This window comes from Numenius arquata, chromosome 6 (assembly GCF_964106895.1).
Source record: "Numenius arquata chromosome 6, bNumArq3.hap1.1, whole genome shotgun sequence".
Taxonomy (NCBI): domain Eukaryota; kingdom Metazoa; phylum Chordata; class Aves; order Charadriiformes; family Scolopacidae; genus Numenius; species Numenius arquata.
Window position 1 is genome coordinate 55,328,666 of NC_133581.1, and position 22,227 is coordinate 55,350,892.

At 46.5% G+C, this 22,227-nt stretch overlaps 1 protein-coding gene across 2 annotated transcripts; it reads right to left on the reverse strand.

The window, feature by feature from the left end:
• Nucleotides 1-2,886: 2,886 nt before the first annotated feature.
• Nucleotides 2,887-8,676, reverse strand: CFL2 (cofilin 2). Of its 2 annotated transcripts, none has more exons than XM_074148393.1 (4): nt 8,496-8,676; nt 6,744-7,051; nt 6,567-6,643; nt 2,887-6,475 (listed from the first exon to the last, which is right to left on the reverse strand). In XM_074148393.1, exons 1-4 carry the CDS (start codon nt 8,496-8,498, stop codon nt 6,363-6,365), a joined length of 501 nt encoding a protein of 166 aa, XP_074004494.1. In that variant the 5' UTR covers nt 8,499-8,676; the 3' UTR covers nt 2,887-6,362. The 2 variants fall into 2 exon arrangements, with proteins under 2 accessions (XP_074004494.1, XP_074004495.1); XM_074148394.1 differs by lacking the exon at nt 8,496-8,676 and adding an exon at nt 7,866-8,054.
• Nucleotides 8,677-22,227: the final 13,551 nt, after the last annotated feature.

Genomic DNA, 22,227 nt, shown 5'->3' on the forward strand with positions numbered 1-22,227 from the left:
AGAATTATCAAAAGGTTATATATAGCTTGTCCTGAAGATACTTCCAACCATTGCACCTGTCAAAGTAAATCTATAAAACTGGCTAGAGTCAGAGCCAGGTGTTTTTGTCAGAACAGGTTAAAAAAAAAAATAATTAAAAATTGATTAATAGCTGTTTCACTGATCGCTGTGACCCTGATAGCTGTTTCACTCGGCCTTACCAGTGAACAAGGCATTCAGCCAGCTTGTAATGCCTCTATCTGAGAAAAATTAAGACTTTTTTTTCTGTTTCCACAAGTTTTCCGGCTTGGGCTGTTGCACACAAACCTGACCGGGTTCTGAGGTTCTCATGGGAATAACCCAACAGCCAGAGACGGCACGCAGGGCCAAACATGTTCAGTGGCCACGCAGGCTAATGCCATGCATTTGTTTCCTATGGGCATTCTACAAGATGCCTTTCTACTTCGGTCACGCAGAATAAATATTGTTTAGGAATTCTGGTTACTTGGAAGGAGAGTTCTGGGAACTGATTTTGAAGAGTGGATGCAGAGAAATAACGCAGCACTACAAAGGGAATTCACCAACGCAGAAGAATAAAAACCTTCAGGTGACAGATTCTGCATCAGTATCATCAACAAAGAGCTAAAATTATGCTACTGCTTCTTATAAGAATTTATGCAGGCAATGAATTCTGTGGACCGGGAAGTGTTTCATCTCCAAGTCATGCTTAAATAACAGGGCTAAGACTCTAAAATATGACCATAAATTATATTTGTCACTTGCAGTAACCTAACTAAGAGCTACACCAGTTCATCCTCACTCCCAATGTAATAGCTTCATTACTGTATTTGGTATAATCAAAAAATACACATTTTTAAAGGGTAATGCAGCTTAGGTGCATGACCTATATGATATCACTCACCGAAAGCCCCATTATAGCATGGCTTCATATTTATAGGAGTAAAACAAATCTCACCGAAACAGCAGTACGTTCACATTTCATTGCTTAAAAGCATCAAGACATTTGGGACTTTGGCATCAGTATGTTCAGGCGGAGCAAAAGATAACCTAAGCTCAGTCTTCACAGTTGCAAGCTCATGCTGAAATTAAAAGGAAACAAATCCTGTGCTGTAACCCTCTTTTCCCCCCTCAGATGTACAGGTCTCTATGAAAAACCGCTGCTTCTAAACCTTCCTCTGCTTCTCTGCACCTTGTTTGCTGCACACACATTCAATTTTCTGTTGAAACAGCTAAAATGGAAGAAAAGCTTAGCTCTCACATTAGCCTTAATAGAAGGTCAGAGATGAAAGCAGCGCTGCCACTAAGAGGAAGCAGACACAAATAACGCTCTCTAAACCGGTTCTCAAAATCACATCTCTTTTTTCAAGCCAATGTATACCCTGCAGCTGTGCTCACCAGAGAGTAACTGATGCTTTTAACTTTCTGCATAATAGAAAAGCTTTTGAGGAGCATAATATTACAGCGTTTAGTTTTTCTAAATCAAATCCCTACAATCACAAACAAGAGAGGGGAAAAACAGATACTAAAAGGTACAAGTGGAGATTGTCCGGAAAGCTTTACAGAAGATGGTGGGCAGATGGTAGGGATTTGCAGTGACACAGCTGTTTTTAAAAATAAAGAGGTGGAAGGGGAGAAGGCATGATTGCAGCTACACACACATTCCTGAGCCTGTCCACACAAGAATAAAAATTAAGCTAACAGCAGGAAATTGAAGTTGGTATATTTTATCATCCGAATTGACATTTAGAATCCTTTTAAAATAATCACCAGCACCTTCCAGTTTCTTTTCCAATCATTAGTTTTCTAAGTAACTATGAAGTAAAGCTAACAACAGAAATATTAACCTATAGTGATATTAAAGACAATGTCAACATTACTTTCAGTACCCTCAAAGAGCACACAATTTTGCTGTAAGCCTTATAATATAAAAATAAAATTCTATCATATCATCAAAGAAACAACATAAATTATGTTACTTGTTTGAATTTCCTAGGAAAGGCTTTAATTTTTCACTTTTGGGGTTTTTTTCAGATATTATTAGTAGATGGGAGAAATAAACAATGCAAGGAATAGTAAGACGTTATTGTAGATTTAACAGCACGGGGCTGAGACACGGAAATGCCCAAATTCAATAGGGTATCAAGCACTGGATATATTAAAAATAAAAGTACTTTTTAACAAAGCATTGATTTGTATAAAGAAATGTACTTTCATAGAGACCTTTCACTCATTTTTAAGGCATATTTGCAAATATGTCCCCTACAGCCACAGAGAAAGCTTATGTTAGGTAAACACTAAAGAGATTGTTATTCTACAGTGTAAAAGCCTGTCCTCTCCAGAGAATCCAATGAAGCCGTTTCTTGACAGCTTTGTTTACAAAATTAACTCTCTTCCAGCTAAGCTATTCCTAGATCCAAGGAATTTCACATTAACAAGAGAGATACCACTGACATAAAACTGGTAATCTTTTGATCATTCTTCAAGGAGTTACCTTTTTCACACTGCGTCAGCTCGCTTCCTTCCGAGCATTAAAAATGACTTGTCAGTGTAAACATACTTTTTGCACCCCTTTTTAAGAAAAAAAAAAACCACCTGATTTTCCGAACACAAGAGCGGGGACCCAACACGAGAAAAAGGTTATCCAGCACCAACCTGTTAAAAACTTCTTTATAGCCATCTCCAGAGCCACCGGTGCTGCCTTTGGCCGCAGCTGGGTACTGAACTGAAGGGGCTGTAGGTGAAACCCATTACAAAAATCGCACACATTCCACGCATTTACTCCAGGAGCTCTCCTTTCACAGTGACTGGGCTGCTCCCAAGCCAGAGACAACAGCGAAGTGATTAGCGTAGGTGCTGCCTCGCACACAAACATACTCAACATCTGAAGACATTTAAATTAATTTTATTTATACCAGGTTTTCAAAATCAGAAATATTTCAAAGAAATTCTATACTTATAGACAGGTGCTACATTGATGATCTTTCATCCACCATTAGTGCCGCGTTTTCACTCTACAATCATTAACTCTCCACCACAAACTAAGGGAACTTACAGAAGTTTATAAAAAATAGGCAGACATGAAAATTTGGTTTATACTGGAGTTGGCATAAGAGAGTAAAGCTTATTATCAAATCGTGGCAATTGCTGTATTCCACCACTCGTTCTGAAGGAATGGTACAGCAGAAACAGACTCTTCCACTTCGAGAAACACTTTAGGTTTTAAGCGAACATACTCAAAATGCATTTAATGACCTGACTAGGAGTGATTCTTACACTCAAGTCCATATGAATTTAAGCTTGGTGTTTCTAAAACTGCCACCAGTATAAACCTCACCTACTCACACTCATCTTGGACCGATTTCCCTTTTCAGAGAAATCAAACCCGTATGTCTATACACCTCTTCCAGGATTTACCAAATCAAACAAAACAACTGCTGGTTTCAAGTCTTTTTTAGAAGAAAAATGCCATTTCTGCACAAGCTACTCTCATGAAAATTTTATTTAACACTTCTTTATCAATAAAATAACTGAAGCCAAGATACCCAAAAGTCACATCTACATGGAGATACACAGAAGATGTTCAACTCGAGAGGATTTTCCTCCACTTCTCGATCACAATGAGGCCCTCACCATTTTGCATAATGACAGAAAACAACAGCTGACAAACCATTTTGGAACAGATGCCAGCTGTCTCTCATTTCTTTTATAATTCAAACATTAACAGTTCTGTAGCACTTTATTGGTTTTTTTTGTGGTTTTTTTTTTTTTGTTAAAAGCAAGCCATCCCAATTGGACCTCACATCAGTCAGTCAAGTCATTTCAAGAACAAACTGAAGGCAGGCTGATCCTTTTGGATCCAAAACTTGTTTTGGTAGGAATCTTACATACAGTTTGTGCTTCAATTTAATATCTACTTGGACTGAGTGAATACACACCTAAGCTAGTTTAAATAAAAAAAAAAAAGTAACCTTTAATACTCAACTTTGAAGCCACAGACATCTTTCCAGACTGTTTGCAGCAGAGACAAACAATAAATTTAAACACAGTACTGCTTAAAAAAATTTACTGTCTAAAATGAAATTCAAATGGTTTATTAAAATTTAACATTTTCAGTTTTGGCTTTTTCTAAAGAAACCATTTATACCTTGTGAAAATCAGTTAAAAGATCATTTCATTATACTGTACTGAACTCAAGTCAAACATAAAGCACAAAGTAGATCTTTACATTAAACTGGGCTTTGCACACAACGTGAATGATCAGAAATAAAGAGACTATTTTGAGGAATAAAAAGATTATTTTTTTTTTTATCTAGACAACATGCATACCATCAGTTACTTCTCAATTTTAAAAGGTACCTGAAAGGAGAGTTTTGTAGAACAAAACCAAGACTCATTAATACACTTAGTAAGTCAGTGGTCATCATGCCTTTTTAGTTAAATTCTAGTAAAGTTTAGTCTACATAGAACAGCTAACACAATGAGGTGCGCAAGTCAGAGGGACAGCCAGAAGCCTGAAATAAAGTCTTAAAGTTCTACAGGACAAGAGAGCCTAAACACCGTACAACTAGGTTATTTCAGCTATTTAAAAAAAAAATAAAAAAAAAAAAATTTTGATTATTATCAGCTTCCTTGTTGAAAAAGGGCTATGGACTGAACATAAAGGGCCTGTATGTAAAAGCTCCGCAGTTCTACTCTACCAACTTTTTAAAATAAGGTAATGATAAAGAGCATTCCTTCCAGCAGCATGTACAGCTCGGCTGCGAGCGGCTGCCTAACAGCGCTCCTTTACGCATACCAGGAGAATCATGTCCAGTTTTGCCATTTGTGGATAACGATGACAAGATACAAAAGCATGTGTTTGCCATAAATAGCTCTGGCTAACGGAGGATTGCTCACACAGAGCAGATCAAATTCTCTATAAGGAGAGCATTATTTGGCTCCCAGCCAAAACATGTCCCCGCCACAAGCCTCGGTAGTGGCAAACACTTTCCAGTTCTATTTACATAGAAGCTAACAAGTAGAACGGTTCATTTAGGCTATTTCTTGTACCAACTCCATCTTAACACTCAAGAAACAAAAATTATTTACCAGATTCATATTTGCATATCATATAACTGTCATTACACATCGTCTTACCGAAAAAGACGTGAAGATTTCGTGCAAGGTTTTACTCTGACATGTAGAACTTTAAGAACATTCAGGTACGAAACACATTGCGTGGTTAATTACTTCGTATTTTGACGTTTCCGACGCAAGTGTTTCATGGAACTAATGGTCTCTAGCAGTGGTAGCTTCATTACTTTAACGGTAAACTAGGATCGGGTCCTTTATCGAATGATTGGAACAGAGCCACAAAGTATTGTAAAGCAGGGCCTAAATCATGATCAGCAGTGAAAAACTTGCATTATTTAAGATGAGATTAATGATCGTTTATCTTTACAATACTTTCCACAGAAGTTATTTGAAATATGCTTAAACTAAACATACTTAAAAACTATATTTTCCAATGAAAACAAGGCAACGTTCTGTAATAAGCCACAAGTTTTATTGCAACGTGGCCAGTTTTTGATCTCAAAAAACAATGTTCCATTTAAGGCTCTTTTTAATACAGAAACTGCCACCATAATTGATGTTTTACAAAACTTTAGTGTTTCAAGACTCACATGGTAAACAGATAACTTCTACTCCTGTTCAGTAGTGTACATTCAATGGAAAACAAAAGGCATCGTAACAGCTACTTCATTTATAAAGATATGCATGTAACAGGAATGAAACTGAGGTACTACAATACTTTGATGACACAGTTACAGCAACTTAATTGGCATTCCTCTGGGGGGGGGAGGGCGGGTCAAACATATTACAAAAAAGTGCTTTAAATGCATAGTGTTGTGTGCTGCCATGTCACAAAAATAGGCTTGTCAAGGCAGGTGAGGTGTATGAATGCACAAGAGCCTCATGGAACTGCAATCAAGTGCAACTGTAAGTAATACTGTATAGAGTCTACCATCCGACCAGTGGACAATACTTTCAAGGCATTCAATTAGCTTACCCTTTGCTGTCTGCTAGACTATTCACATTAACTATCACATTCATTGTACATGTTGCAAAGAATGCCTGCAACGTCAGTTTTGGCTAAGAGTATGACGTGAAAGCATTCCTTGGATCCTACATAAAACTACCAGGATTAAACAGTCTAATGGCAATCACTGGTAGACTGCTTAACAATGACATCTCCTTCAGGGGCATGAGGGAAGGGACTTATTTTTTGAGGAGTGGAGGGGACAGGGAGACTAATGCTATTCCAATTGAACGAGCTGCAGAAATGGAAGCTCCTTAGATCCAGATGGCACTTGTCTGTCTTTTTATAAGGGTTTTCCTTCAAGTGAAACTACCACGTTGCCTCCCAATTTCTCTCCAAGTGTTGAACGGTCCTTAATATCATCCAAACCATTTACTTGCCACTCATGTTTAATACCTGAAAGACAGACGGACAACAATGTACTTGTGAGAACCTCAACATCTAAACAGCATTACAGTTTATGAGCAAAACATTTTTAGGTCTGTACCTGTAAATTTCTTTTTAATGGCATCTTTAGAGCTTGCGTAGATCATCTTGCTTTTTAAAGGTGCACTTTCAGGAGCCCTTTAAAGGAAAGAAGAAAACCACACCAAAACAGTTATTCAATCATCCAGTGTTAACTCCAGAGTACTCAATTTTAACAGCAAGCTTTGCTTTTACACACCAGAATATAAATACCAGGTCTTCTTTCTTAGATTCCTTTGTCTCGTATGTGGCATCATACAAAGCGTATCGGCAATCATTCAAAGGTAGTAACTTCACAAAGGCTGTATAGGGGTCCTCCACAGTATCTCCAATGTCACCAACCAGTATCTGCTTTGACTCCTCTACAATTATTTGTTTTTTGTCATCACTTAGGCAGAAGAGAACAGCTTTCTTTCTTTTTTTAATCTCTTCTGGGGTTGAAGATTTCCTTACTTTCATGTCATTAAAAACCTTTATGACTTCATCATTCACTGTTACTCCAGAAGCCTGTAAAATGAGATCAAAGGAATAATTTAAACAACAAAAATTAGCACTCACTAGAAAAGATGATAGCCCACAGTGCTAGATAAAGAAGTCTGCCTGCCCCCGTAGGAATAAAGATACTATACTCAACCTGAACACACTACGAATTTAGTAATCTTTGCAGGATTGGAGCAGAAGATATAGAGGAGGTGTAAATTCTGTACTCTCTTGTTGCAGATCTCAGCATCTTCAGCTGTGATTCTGTATAGCAGCTTTACACAACTAGGCACACAACTGTACTACTCAAGCAGTTTTCCATTACCTTATCATGCATTTGGCTTATTTGGGGAGAGGGGGAGAGCAGGAAGAGGGTGGCGGGGGGGCAGGGGAGGAGGGAAACTGAACATAGGAGAGGACTTTGTAGCTTTGGGTTGGGATGGGGAGCGGGTCTTTTGTTCAGTTGTTGGGTTTTTTTTAAGTGGAATAAACGCTACAGCAGCAGTTCACATCGACCCAGAGGAGACTCATGACAGCGCCGGGTGATGTAAGGCTCCACAAGCAGCAGAGATGTTTTCTGCATTGTGTCAGCTTCAACACCGCGCTTTAAAAACTCCTGAATTTTACTTGGTGCTGCCGCACGAGTATTATTTGACCGCCCTTCCTCCATCCAAAAATACCAGTGACAACGCGCCCAGCTCCCCATCAGGCTCGCAAGCCCTTCAAACCCCGAGCCTCAAACAGCACGAAAACAAGACACTGACAAGGCAAACGGGGAGCTCACGGGAAAAGGGAAAAAAAAGAAAAAAAAAAAAAAAAAGACGAGAATAATTTAGCAAACCCTACTGCGATGGAGGGAGCTGAACCCCTCTGCGGCGCCCCTGCTCCAACACCCCCCTCCGGCTGCCGGGGGCGGGCAGGTGCAGCGCTGGCCGGGAGCCGCCGGCTTTGTCCCCGGGGGAGCCCGCCTGCCCCCTTCCCCTGCTTTGTTCGCGGGGACGGCGCTCGCCTGCGGGGAAGGGGACTCCCGCCGCCCCGCCTCCTCCAGCCCCGCTCTCGGCCACCCTCCCGCCGGCCCCGCCGCTCCCAGCCGAGCGCGACCCCCCCCTCGGGCCCGGCAGGGCCGCTGCTCCGCCGGGAGCCCCCCTCTGCCCGGACCCCCGCCCCTCCGGCGCCCGGACCGGCACCCGCACGCCCGGGCGATGCCGCAGGGAGCGCTGCGCCGCCCGCCCGGCCCCGACCGCCGGCCCCCGGCCCCGCCGCGGCCCGCCCCGCCGCCCGCTCCTGCCCCGCGGCCGCTCCCACCGCCCCTTCCCCCCGCACCCGGCTAAAATTAGACTAAAATGGCCGCCGGAGGCCGCGGGGCCGGGCCGCGCCGCGCCGGGCCTGCTCGGCTCAGCCCCGCGCCTCACCGGGCCGCGCTGCCCCCGCCGCCGCCACCGCCCTCCCCGCTCGGCCGCGCCGCCCTTACCATGGCGCCGGGTCCCGGTGCGGCGGCGGCTGCCTGCGGTGCGGGGCTGGTGCAGGCAGGAGAGCGCTGCGCTGCGCTGGGGGCGAGGCGGGCGGGGACTCGGGCCGGGCGGGGGATGAGCCGCGGCGGCCGGGGAGGGCCGGTCACATGGGCCGCGCCGCCACCACGTGCCGCCGGGCCGCGCCGCGCCGGGCCGCCCCCCGCGGGGCAGGGCCGGGCCGGGCCGGGCCGGGGTGGGCCTGAAAGCGGCGGTGACCGGCCGCCCGCAGGGGTGCGGCTGGCGGCGTCCGGGCGGCCGCCTCAGCCTCGCAGCCCCGCGGTGTCCCCACCTTGGGCGGCCCCGGGCCTACACCCCGGCGGGTGTGTGAGTGTTGAGGGGGCGATGGAGCACAAGTAGCCGGGAGTCATAGAATCATGGAATGGTTTGGGTTGGAAGGGACCTTAAACATCACCTAGTTCCAACCCCCCTGCCGTGGGCAGGGACACCTCCCACTAGAGCAGGTTGCTCAAAGCCCCATCCAGCCTGGCCTTGAACACCTCCAGGGATGGGGCATCCATGGCTTCTCTGGGCAACCTGTTCCAGTGTCTCACCACCCTCACAGTGAAGAATATCTTCCCAATATCTAATCTAAATCTACCCTCTCTCAGTTTAAAACCATTAGTCACATCAGGTCAGGGCAGGATGGCGGCAGAGCTCCTTGCCAGCCATGACAGCCCCAAGGGCAGCTGCTCACCTTGCCGGGGTGCCTTCTGCTCCTCTAGTGTCACAATTTTGGCATCCCTCCCCTGTTCGGGCTTCATGGCCACGTGCTGTGTGTCTGCCTGCACAAGCCGGTGTGGGAGCATTCTGTGGTTGTGGTGTGCCATGGCTCCTCGTCCCCCCTTGGAACAGGAGCTGTGCGGCTGCCACAGCTGCTGGCAGTCTCTATGGGGAAAGGCTGGGGGCCTGGCACGGAGATGGCACCTTCTGTGGTTTTGAACGAGCTGCTCAGACCATGGGGCAGGACACAACACAACGCGGAAGGAGCAGCATTAAAAGATAAGATGACATACGGGAAAACAAGGAAGGATAACCCTCCCTAGAGCGTTTTACTTCTCCATACTGAGCTGGACGGGGGGGTTCAGGCACAGGACACCAATGCGGAGCATTTTAGCCCATCCAAGTGGACAAGAGGATTGTCAGCACTGTGCCACTCTGCTCCCCAAGCTGGAGTGTCTGAAAGCCAAGAGCTCCTGAACAAGCAGGACCTCAACCAGCAGTAGCTGTGAGCACCCAGCCTGCGTTGTGGCCGGTCAGCTGTCTCTCCCCAAAACTCTGGAATTGCTAATAGCACCTTGGTGGAAACCAGCAAACTACTGTTTCTCAGCATTGATGTCTGTACATACATACATACATATATATATATACACACACACATTCATACTGCGTTGCAGGAGGGATGTGGGATTTTTTCCCCTCTCCCCATTACTGTACACCACCACGTTGACCAGATGTTCCCGAGTCTCCTTTTCAAGTTACATCCCACCCTCTCTGTGTGCAGAATTAAAGACTGAATTGCATTCATGAATATTCAGAATTTGACCCATCAGCCTTGAAATCAGTACCCTGGGGCCATGCTACCCCTCCAGCTCCTTGCAGCCACGCACTCAGGAATCCCCACCGCCACTCAGCTGGAAACAGCAAGTTCTGGTCGACTCATCGTTTTTTCCAGCTGATGGCCACTTGTTCACTCTCACCGCCTGTTCCGTGCCAGGAATGTGGGACCCAGGAAGGAGGACCTTCATTCCTCCATGGCTTATTTGCATTTAAAGAATCAGCCATTACCTAATTCAGTTTTCAAATACAATACATGCTGCTTTTTGATCAAACAAGTAATTAGTTTGGTGAAAATTTATTATGGGAATAAATAGCACAAATCCTAAACTGGATAACTCTCAAGATACAGTTTTATGGCTGGCTTCAACCAACATAAGCCCATGGGAATGTCTTGACAGCCCTGTTTCTGGGCATCTGCTGCTCTTGCACAGCTTCATGGACTGGGATGGACTGCAGCAGTTTCAGATCTTCGTCGTCAGGATGGTTTAATGTATCCCAAACCAGCCTTCGTGACACTGCAGCGTGTCATGGCACGCTGTGCATGACTGTCCCAACCCGAGGTCTGCGTCCTTGTGGCCATACACAATGTTGGGAGGCCACTTCACCTTTGTAAGCAGAGGTAGCCGTGCACACGTGCGGTACATCCTCCAGTGCCAGTGACCACAGTCACTGCCCTGGGCTCCGCAGGCTGCTTCTCACGCTTCTTCAGGACCATGAAGCTGCTGTGTGAGTGCCCCGGTCTCGTGTCCTGGCAGTGCTCCCTCAGCCACCCACACAGGGCCTCTGCTCTGCACACCCCATGCTGCACGGCTCCTAAAACAAAAGGTAGAGAAAGAGTTACCATCTCCGGAGCTGCTCGGCCGGCCCCGGGTAGATGCTCCAGGGATGACAACTCCAAAACTCTGCATGACTCACCTTCCGTCTTTACTACCATGGAAACTGAATAATGAATCACAAGTGCTTGTTATTCTCCTCGCCTCGCAAGGTGCATACCTGAGGCACGCAGGGCTGCTGCTGCTCATCACTGACCAGCCCCTGGCAGGCATCGGAGTACAGAATACTCAAGGGCTGAAGGAGGAGTATTTTATGTCTGTATAGAAATCTCTGAGAAAGAATGAGTTTACCAGAATCAGAGAGCATTTCTCAAGGGTGAAAAACAGGTAACGGGTAAACAGAAAGGGGCTTCTGGTTTTCAAGAAACTCAACGATGGACTCCCGGTGACACCCTGGAGCAGCCATTGGAGAAGGAACTTGTGATAGAGGCCGGTGTTGACCTCGGAAGCCACAGAAATGGCCGGTGTCCAGCCACGAGCAATAATGACCAAGCAAATCTTACTGCGGGAGCACACTCAGACAAAGCTGGTTCCCCACCTTGGCATCTGGCTGCGCTCAGGAAGCATTGAGTTTCACTACCCTTGTGCCACAGGACCTGCATCCCACCAGGCACCACCGAAATAGCCCTATGATTCAGAGAGCCCAGCAGCAGCAGCACTGAAGGCTATGCGCAGCACATGCCTCTGAGGAACCCTCCAAACCTCCCCTCACCCTCCGTGCACGGAAGAAATGACTCACCGTGAGGCAGAAGGCAATGTTCGTTTGGATTCAACTCCTGGATGCTCATTAGTGCACAGTGATTATAATGGACTAAGTTACCTTATGCATTGAAGCTCTCTGAAATCATAGTCCTTTCTCTCTGTGTCCCGTACGTCCTCTTTGCTTCGCTGTCAACGTCACCGAACTCAGCGTTGACATTTCAGCCTCATTTCCCGTGGAAGCAAGGCCTTCGCTTGGCCTCCTCGGGCATCCCCTCTCTCACTTGGGCTAGTCCTTGTCCCAGTGACTTTTTAACTTGTTAGCTTATTTGAGTTAAATCTGGCAGAAGGATAGAGGTCACAAGAGTAATTAAGATCCTTAATTAAGTAATTAAGTTTCATGAAATAATTCATTCAAGATAGAAGAAAGTGGGGCCGTGTGTCTACCAGTTCAGCTCAGGAACTTGCTAGTTTCTGCTAGGAGACATCAGATTTCTTACGGAGTAGCCAGGTTACCTTCGGGAAGAAGATTAAAAAGCAAAAGCAGAGGAAGTTACGTAGGTGTGCACTGAAACAGCAGAAAGCCTTAATATCATTCAGTTTAAAAAAAATCAGTCAAGAGAGAGAAATCAATAGGAAGCTGCATTTGATGAGATCTGCTGCTCAGGACGCTTCCTTTTTCCCTTTGGTCTCCTGCGTACCTCTGCAAAATGTCCGGTTTCCCTCCAACAATTCTGTATTTTCAGTGGGAGTGCGAAGAATGCAGCGTAAAATCTAAGTTCGCATAATGTCAGAGAGTATTAGAGAAAACCTCAGCGAAAGGCGAACACTGAGTTTTTATATGTCTCCTTACACTGCAGATACATTTCTTTAAAAAATTATACAGTAAATATCTTTGCCTATAAATGGTGGGTCCTAGCATGAATTTGGGGCAAGTTAGCAAGGCTCGCAGTGCCTCCCATGTGCGCTAATCCCCAGAGCCTGCAGCGAGGGGCAGGATGCGTGGGCTGGTGTGGAGCACGGATGCCCAGCAAGCCCTGCTGTCGGACCAGGAGGTGGACTTCCCCTTAAGAGAAACTCCAGCTCCACCATCCTTGGCAGGGTCACTTCTGCTGGTTTAAGCAGCCTCTTCCACCAATGTGGTCCCAAAATCCCTCTGGGGCTCCGAGCTATCAGTCAGCTTCCTAGTGGCTTGGGCAGGGGTGAGGATGAGCGAGGTGCTGGCCGCCGCTCCCTGAGGAGTCGGGCCATGCCTGCTGGCGTCTGCCCACCTCCAAGACGGGAGCGAGCCGGCCCCGTTGCGTCACCCTCACCGGGCCACCCGTGCCAGGACATTCCTCGGGCTGAGTCACGGCCCGTGCTACTGCCCTGCTCCCACCACGCTCAGCAGCCCCACCACGGCCCCCGGGGTGCTGCCCGCCTGCCAGCTGCTGCCCCCCGGCGTGGTGGGGTGCCCACCCTCCCCAGCCACCACCCCGGGCTCCAGGAGTCCGACCCTCCTGCCGCAGCAAGGCGACACGGCTGTCAGAGGTGGGGCAAGATTTCCTCGAGCTGCAACGCCAGCTTGAGTGCTGTGATACTTCGGTTGGTGTCCCTGCCAAGTGGAGCTGCTTTTCTGACCGAGCAGCCATGTGGCTGAAGAAAAGCCCTGGTTGGTTTTTTTTGGGTTGGTTTTTTTTTGTTGTTTTGTTTTTTTTTTCCTTGGAAAGCTCTTCAACCGTCTGCGTTCCCTGACCGAGCTCGCCTTCGTACGCCAGGAGAGCGGGCAGAGGGAAGCAGCAGCGTAAGCCCAGCAAGGATGCTGGAGGAGCAGCAGCCGCATGTTTTTGGGGGCAGGGTGTCACTCCCTCCTCTCCCCCTGCGCCTCTCAGCGCCCTGCTGGTAAGTCACACGTGCCGGTGAATCATAACGCCGGGCAGCCACGGGCCTGTCATTGGTCACTGGACAATGAAAGGGAGATTTAATTAAAATGCTATGTCTTGTAATGACATCATTTTAGGGATGGTATTTAAACACAACAGAAAAGGAAATAAAAATTCCTCCTGTGAGAGAAATGTGGAAATTGATGGCAGAAAAATGGCTAAATGGAACCAAAAAATTCCCCTAAGTCTAAAATACAGGGAATCTTTGCTCAGCCTTATTAATAAAAACAGAAGATAAAAATTACTTTTAAGTAGCTAGCACATATTCAACATTCACAAACATTTGCACATTTACAGCACTAGAAAAAGTAACTACTATTTACCCTGCTAGCCTTCATAAATTCCTGTATGTCCTGCAAAATGCACTTTCCCAGGAGCAGTTTCTTCCCAAGTCTCTCTTCTTGCTACCTTTTGTTCACAGCTGAGATAAATTTACAGCGTAACCTCAGGTAAGGCAGGATTTATAAGATCAGCCACTGAGTCTATCAATTATTCAATTAATTCACTTTTTTTTCCAGACAACTTTCACTTCCATGATAAAGAGAGCGTTTTTTTGTTGTTGGTTTTTTTTTTTTTTTCAATTCTATGTGTAGCATTTTTATTCCAAGGCTTCAAAGCTCTTTATTAAAATTATTAATGAAGTACCCCTGCCTGATGAGTATTATTTATCCTGTTTGTTGGGTTGCCTGGGGTCACCCAGGAAGGCTGTGGCAAGCCGAGGGGCAGGGCAGGGTGGCTCGGGTCCCTGTCCCTGCTTTAAACCCTAGACCATCCCTCCTCCTGAGGAAGGAAATGTAGGTCAGGCAGAACAATTCTTTTCTTGAAACCTCTGTTTCAAGCAAACGGCGAAGCCAGGCTTTCCTTCTCAATAAGCATCCTCTGACAACGCTAGGTCCGAGGAGTTTGATGATGGCTGTTATCTCCAACTACCGATGTGTCAGACAGGCGCGTATATCTCTACATACAGTGAAGCAGAACTCCAGCTATATAGCAGACATGGATGCAATATGGTAAATCCTCTCTAAAGAGAGGAAATGTGAAAAACAGCGTAATTTTCTGGGAGGACGGTAGTTGCTGTGCGTCACAGAATACTGCTTATTACAGTGAAATGGCAAGAAGGGAGCCAAAGTGACCTTTAGAAAACCAGGCGTATGCAGCTGACCTATACGCTGGGTAAGTGGATTAGGGGAAAAGCTGCCAGAGTGCTTTGGAAGAATAGGCTGTAACACTAAACAAGATATAGATTTTATTATTTAATTATTCTAATAAAATAAAAGTCCACAAATGTTCTTCAAGCAGCCAAAAAGCAAAAGAGCAATTTGCTAGATATATCAGTCACCTGGAAAAACCTCTTCTGGATAATCCATTCTCTTTGTGTTCTTGTTTCGTATATGTAACTTTTTCCTATAAAATGAGCTAATGGCAGAGTCCTCTAAAAGTGAAAATCTCTCACCCTAAAAGCGTGCCAGCCACGAAACCAGTATGAAGAAAACCCAAAACATTTTCTGGTACTGCCAGCTTGTTTTCTGCTGAAGAACACCACTTTTAGTTTGAAATACGTTTTTCTATCTGTGTCTGCAGCAGAGGAGCTGCGGCACAGAGGAGGGTAACGCTCGGGAAGTGACACCTGGGGGCTCTTGTTGAAGCACCTTTTCCCCAGCCCACAGCATCCCCTTGCAGCTGCAGATGAATCCAACAGCCTCCTACTCTTTCCGGACACTATTCAAGGACACGCCTGCGAGTAACATGGAGGAGATGCCATCAATAGCTTTGCTGGTTTCTGTCGGGAAATTCTAGCAGAGCTCTGGAACTGGGATGCCTAAAGCTAGCAGGGATGTTCCTGGGGAAGCACTCAGGAGGTGCTTCTTCAGTAGCAATTTCACCCCTCACTAACCTCGTGAGCGCACCTGTGGGAGCTGGGCCCAGGTAGAGGAACTCCTCCGCTCTACAGGAAGAGCAGGTAGATCAATACCTGGCTCCAAAACTGGTGTCACCAGCAGAATTTTTGGGTTTTTGATCATGGGTCAGTTTACATGACACCATGTCTGCTGGAGACCAATGGGTTCACCTGTCTCAGAGAGGGAAAAGGGTCATTGCGCAGCAGTTAGCAGGGCTCACTGAGAGAGCTTTAAACTAGATTTGAAGGGGGAAAGCGATAAAACCAGGCTCACTGGAGATAAGCCTGGGGACAGCACGCCAGTGTTTGAGGGTGTTGCGGTTTGGGCCAGACTGGCCACTGAGATGAATGACAGATGCTCTCACCCACCTCTCTCTCCAAAGAGAGGAGGCAGAGAGATAGAGAGATTTATGGTGTGCTACCAAGGTCCTTCAGTCTGCCATCTCAGTGGAGGCAGGGGACAGAGAGCCACGTGACAGCAAAGACACAAGGATTAGCGATGTGTTAGAAACCACAGAAGCACCTGAGAATGGTCATGTAGGAATTAGGGCTTCTCCCCCACAAAAGGTCATGAGATAAATAGCCCAGCTGAAGTGCATCTACACCAGTGCACACAGCGTAGGCACAGAACAGAAGGAGCTGGAAGCCATTGTGCAACAGGAAAACTATGATATAGTTGCCATCACGGAAACATGGTGGGATGACTCGCACAACTGGAGTGCTGCAATGGGTGGCTATGAACTCTTCAGAAGGGATAGGCAAGGAAGGAGAGGCAGTGGGGTAGCCCTGTATGTTGGGGAGTGTTTTGGCTGTCTAATGCTTAATGATGGTGATGAGACGGTTGAGTGTTTATGGGTAAGTATCAGGGGGAAGGCCAACAAGGCAGATATATCATGGTGGGAGCCTGTTATAGTCCACCCAACCAGGCTGAGGAGGCAGAGGAAATATTCTATGAGCAGCTAGGAGAAGTCTCACAATCACTAGCCCTTGTCCCCATGGGGGACTTCAATTTACTACACGTTGGATGAAAATGCAATATAGCTGAGAGGGAACAGTCTAGGAGGTTCCTGGAGTGTGTCAGGGATAACTTCCTGACACAGCTGGTGAGGGAGCCAGCTAGGGGAGGTGCCTTAAGGAGAACCTCCATCCTTTATTGGATGTGTGGGGAAACAGCGACAAAGGATGAGGAAAAGGCTAAGATACTTAATGCCTTCTTTGCCTCAGTCTTTAATAATAAGAGCAGTTGTTCTCCAGGTACCCAGCCCCCTGAGCTGGAAGACAGGGAAGGGGAGCAGAATGAAGTTAGCAAAAGTGACGCCCATCTACAAGAAGGGCTGGATGGAGGATCTGGGGAACTACATACCTGTCAGTCTTACCTCAGTGCCAGGGAAAGTTATGGAGCAGATCATCTTGAGTGCCATCACATGGCACGTACAGAACAACCAGGTGATCAGGCACAGTCAGCATGGGTTTATGAAAGGCAGGTCCCGCTTGACTAATCTGTTCTCATTCTATGACAAGGTGACCGGTTTAGTGGATGAGGGAGAGGCTGTGGATGTTGTTTACCTGGACTTTAGTAAAGCCTTTGACACCGTCAAAGGAGGTTTAGATTGGATATTAGGAAAAATTTCTTCACTGAAAGGGTTGTCGAGCATTACAACAGGCTGCCCAGGGAAGTGCCGGAGTCACCATCCCTGAACACGCAGATGTGGTGCTGAGGAACATGTTTTAGTGGTGGACTTGGCTGTGTTAAATTAATGGTTGGACTCGATGATCTTAAAGGTCCTTTCCAACCTAAATAATTCTATGATGATTGAAGTTTATGGCAAAAATTCCCTGCCTTTGCCACTGGAAAGTAGTTGTCTGTTATTACAGTGGGTGTTCAGCGCTGTCGTACGCTCCACTGGAGCCATGTGTCTCTTACTCCTGCAATACCCTTTTGCTACGCATGTGCCTCAGCAGATTCAGATTGTTTTTTTTTTCCCTCCCGTGTCTTACAAATTCAGTGATAGCCCTTATGCCGGCAGTCTCCGAGCACCGTTTCTCTCTCCAAGTTGAGGAAGTCAAATTCTCTCACACCAGGATTTCAACAGACTTGCCACAGCACAGAAGTGGAATTATTTTGTTTCTCTTTAAAATCATATTGAAGACAAAATTGTGGTCTGTTTTCTTACTCTCAGTGCTGTGGGTCAGCAGTTGGTTCTTCATTTGCTCTCAGGATGTAAAATTTAGTACATAAATATAATAAAATTTATCTACAACTTCCCTGTGTAGGAAACAAGTGGTTTCATCTTGCTTAGGTTTCTGAAAACTTGTTCAGCCTCAGAGCAGCGACTCCTCTCAGCAGAGGAGCAGGACAGATGGAAGGGACAAATTCTTGAATGTCTTCAGCCTGATTCGCGGGAGGACGACTGCCAAAAGTTAGGATGCAGTCAGACATCTCAGCAGACGACACAGTTTAAACCAGTACACCTCCGAGAAAAGGCAGCAATGAATTCAGAAAGCTCTTTCCCTTCTAGATAGATGCATCCAGACCCTCAAGATGCTGGGGCTGTCTGGCACGTAAGGAATATAATGATTTGACTTTGTTACACTCTTCTTTACAGAAGAGTCCCCCAAAAGTGGGCCCCCTGAGACAGCCTGGTTCCTGGTGGGACAAGGAATCCTTGTTTTCCTGTGCTGGACAAGTGCAAAGCCGCACTGTACACACATTGCACGCAGATTTTGGGCACTAATCCCAAGTCTTGCAGCCTTGGCCTGATTCTGCTACTAACCTTCATCGGTCCGTGCTTCCCCTCCTACTGGGGTTATGTCATCACGTTGGAATAAGGTCCTTGGAAAATAGACTGTTTCTAATCATGATCAGCCCTTCTATGACTTTGTAGGTCTGTAGGAGACGTCTTTGCAATACAAAAAATAATCACCAGAAAAGGATCAAATCCTCTCCAGGAGATGGAGGAAGCCATCACAAAAGTGCTAAGACAGGGGAGATTAATTCATATGGCCTGTTCAGAGTGAAAGTCAGAAAGGCCAGAAAAAAAAAGAGGACAGACACTTCTGGTTCTGAAATTTTAATAGTATTAAAATTGCTCCAGACAGACCTAGGACTCAGTTTGCAGCATTGCATCTGAATGGAAGGAAATCCTGTTTGATGAAGGTTGAACCCAAGGACTGGTTCTCAGAAACCTCTAAGAAGCAAAGATGAACGACTTATGGAAACAAAAGATGCACAGACTAAACCTACTTAAGCATTGCAAAGCCCCTGCCCAAAGTATGTTGTGTACAAAGTTGATCTTGCCTTTTAAAACCACTGAGGCTTGTTTTTTGTTTTTTTTTTGTTTGTTTGTTTGGTGGTTTTTTTAGCTAGCAATCTAAAAATAAAACATTAGCTAAGTCTGACATGCTAAATACATAAGTTGAGATCACTTTCTGGTGGTTGAGGATGGGCTTTAGGATGACTGGGGCACAAGAATATTTATAACCGTTGCTGGATCGCGGGACCCGTTGGTCAGTGCGAAAGTGTCCTCCGGCGACAGCAGCGCTCTCGAGCGGTGCCAGGGCTGCAGAGCCCAGCATGTGACTCCAGCGGTGGGATCTGCTCAGGAATGCTCCCGAAAGGCAGCTACCAAGCCCTGATCCCACCGGCAAATCCCCACGTTGCCCGGAATCGAATGCAGAGCTGCCATTCAAACCCCAAAGCTTTCAGCATCCTGGCTCACATTTCTGCCGTTTCAAAGGCGTGATTCACAGCAGCCCAGGCCACAGCACAGCCCGGCTCGTCAAAGTCCTGCCCTCTCCAAACTAATTTCATCTGGAAGGCGCTTGGAGCAGAAAAATAGGAAAGCACATAGAGTATTGTATGCGTTCTTATAGAACCGTTAGTCTAGGAAATAGCTATATAAAGCCGAAATAAATTGGTAAACTAAGAATAGCAAACGGACAAAACTCAGGTCGGACTGTATATTAGGCTGGCAGAGCAGGGATATCCGCCGCAGGACAGCTTTGTTACAAGGGAGGCTGTAGCGCCAGCGTGCCGTTTGCAGTCCCCCCGCACAGCACTATTCAATCAGGCTGCACACAGCGCCAGAGCAACTCCGCGCTGCAACAGGATGCGAGCGCAGCCTCGCTCTCCGTGCTGGAATAAAGACCCTTTCTTCCCTGGACCTTTGAAACAAATCTAAGAAGGGAAAGGCGAACGACCGCAGAGAAGAATAAGTGAAAGCTGATCTTCTGTGGGCAGCGGCCAGCGCTTTGGAGGGCACGCTGTCGTGTAACATCCTTGTAGGAAACTTGGCCCAATCAAACATTTCTATCATCAAAAGCGAGTGACCTGAACAGCTGGATCTACTCTGGGAGCCGTGGGGAGGGCGCCGGGGCTTGCTGCCTTCTCCCCCTTCTGGCAACGGGTGAGGGGCTCTCCCGTGGGGCCAAACACCTCCCACCCCGGCGATACCCACAGCCTCTTGCAAGGCGACGGCTGATACCCTCCTGCGTTTGGAGGCCCAGAAAACAGTTTTTTTTTCCCCTTCTTCTTTCATACATAAAAAATTTTAAAGATGGAGCTGTACCTAAAATAAATAATTTAAAATTAGTTTCAGCGATTTTCCAGAACAGAAGCACTACAGACCCGGGAAACTGATAGATTACGGTAAAGAAACAAACCCAAAGTTGGCCTCAGTACACTTTTTTGGAAAACATATGCAGCCTGTGGCCTTCTGCCACTGAAAACGTCAGGTGTAATTCGTATCGATGTTCAGCATGCTCGTGCACTCCAAATATTAAAAAGCATTGGTTTGGATAAGTACGCGTTTGCCAGAATGCAGCTCTGGGTGCATGGCTGAGTTTCACCAACAGCAGATCAGATTTGTTTGATTACTTAAAAAATAAACCCAAGTTTAAACACAGACCCAGCCGCACGCTGTGACCGAAGCTCGGGCTCGTGGATGCTGCTGGGAGCGGGGGGAGGCAGGCGGGAGCGGGGCTTTGCTCCCAGCACCACTCATGGTCTGAGTAAGTCATAGTTTTACCAGCACTTTCCCAGGTACTGGAGATGTACCTTTTAAAGATGTAGAAGGACAACATTCAGGAGTGATAACCATTATTTTAATAGTCAGTGCCTTACAGCAGTTAAAATTACAAAACCTTGCACAAGTATACACACACACCCACATCCACAAATACACTGACATGTTTTAGGGATGGTGCTACTTCAGCATCCCTATTAGGAAACAGAGGGAAAACAAGGTGATGGCATTGATTATCCATCCTTAAAAGTCTTTTGATTTGCAGCACAAACCATTTTACCTTTTGCATTGTGCTTCATCCAAAATCTTCACCCCCGAGTCTCTCAAAATGGGAAACTTCCTTATTGGTGGTAACTGGGTATTCTCCAAGAGGGGTTGTTACACAGGCCTGATACTGGGCATACATACAATCAAGCACTTGAAGGCAAAATTTTAAGAGTACTGCTTGAGGAAACACCAAATTAAGGGAAGTAGGTTGCTAATGAAGGGGGGGAGGAAGCAGACATCAGTTGGTCCAATGGTAGCAAGTGGAGAAATCTCAGAATCCCCCTTACAGCAAGCTGGGGACAGCACGAGGAGCCCCTCTGCAGGACTGGCCCAAGAAATCGCTGCTGAAGGTCAAGGCAGCATTTAGCAGTGCAGGGGAGAGCCCTGGAGTTACAGCACCCGAGCCGAACGCTGCACAGAAAACTCCCTGCAGTCATCTGGACACTGGCAATTTTTTTTTTAGAGTGAAATGCCCTTCCAGAGTAGAAATAGTCCTTGGTAGCCTCAAGAAGCATTAGCTGAAATTGTTGCAATCAGTCATGACAGCGATCCACACTAGGCAACGTGACCAGTGTTAGGTAGTATTTATTTGAATACAAAAAGATAAAACTTTGAAGATACAAGATTGTCACAGGGTAAGGGTTAATTCAGTGGTTACATCAATGATTCAAAAAATCATAAACCACGCGTGTAATCTCCTAAATCCTGAAGTACTAAATTACCAGTAGAGGACGTACTTGTTGGGACTCTGGCGTGGTCTGGCGTCCCCAGGGACCTGCTCCCTGCACACGTCCATAGCAGGACATCCCCTTCGGACTGTGATAGTTTGGGAGATGGCTGGTTGGGGGGGCCGATGGCAGCCGGTGACTGCAGCGAGTTGGGCTGTTCAGGGGCCGGCCGTTTCTGCCTCCCTGTGATTATACACGCAAGTTCAGGCTTGTTGTTGGTTTCTTAATGCCTATATTTGCTAAGGTCATCTTCCTTTACTATTAATACTAACATTTACGTGCTCTCTCTTACGATACTTAAAGCTTCACCCTCCACACAAGAGCCATCCAACACTGGGAGCGGGGGTGGTGGCCCCAGCCCAAACCTCTCGCAATGGAGAATGGTGGCTCACGTCTGTCACGCCACCTGCCAGACCAAAGCAGCTCAAACGTTCCAGAATCGTGAGAGGTTTCAAGGAGTTAAACTTCCAGCAGGTACATCCGACACTGGATAGACCAGTTGAGGTGATCACCTGCCTCCAAATACAGGTGAAAGGACCTGTATTACAGCTTCACTACGCTGGTGCTGCCAGGTGACACCTAAGCATGAACAGCCTGTGTCGGCTTGACTGCAACCACCACGCAAGGCTACATCCAGCATTTCCAAGAGCAGGCCTTCTCCTGGCCCGCTCCAGCTTGGGTAGGAATGGCAGCTTCCAGGAACAGCAGCCGCTGTAGGGATTTGTCCTCTCAATGTTTGACAGCCTGTGGTGGCCAGAAGCAGAG

What these genes read in the sequence shown, in the direction of transcription:
- CFL2 (XM_074148393.1), bottom strand. An exon ending in GACCTGGTATTTATATTCTG is followed by an intron (nt 6,644 to 6,743) that starts GTGTGTAAAAGC and finishes TTTCCTTTAAAG; the next exon opens with GGCTCCTGAAAGTGCACCTT. An exon ending in CATTAAAAAGAAATTTACAG is followed by an intron (nt 6,476 to 6,566) that starts GTACAGACCTAA and finishes TCTGTCTTTCAG; the next exon opens with GTATTAAACATGAGTGGCAA.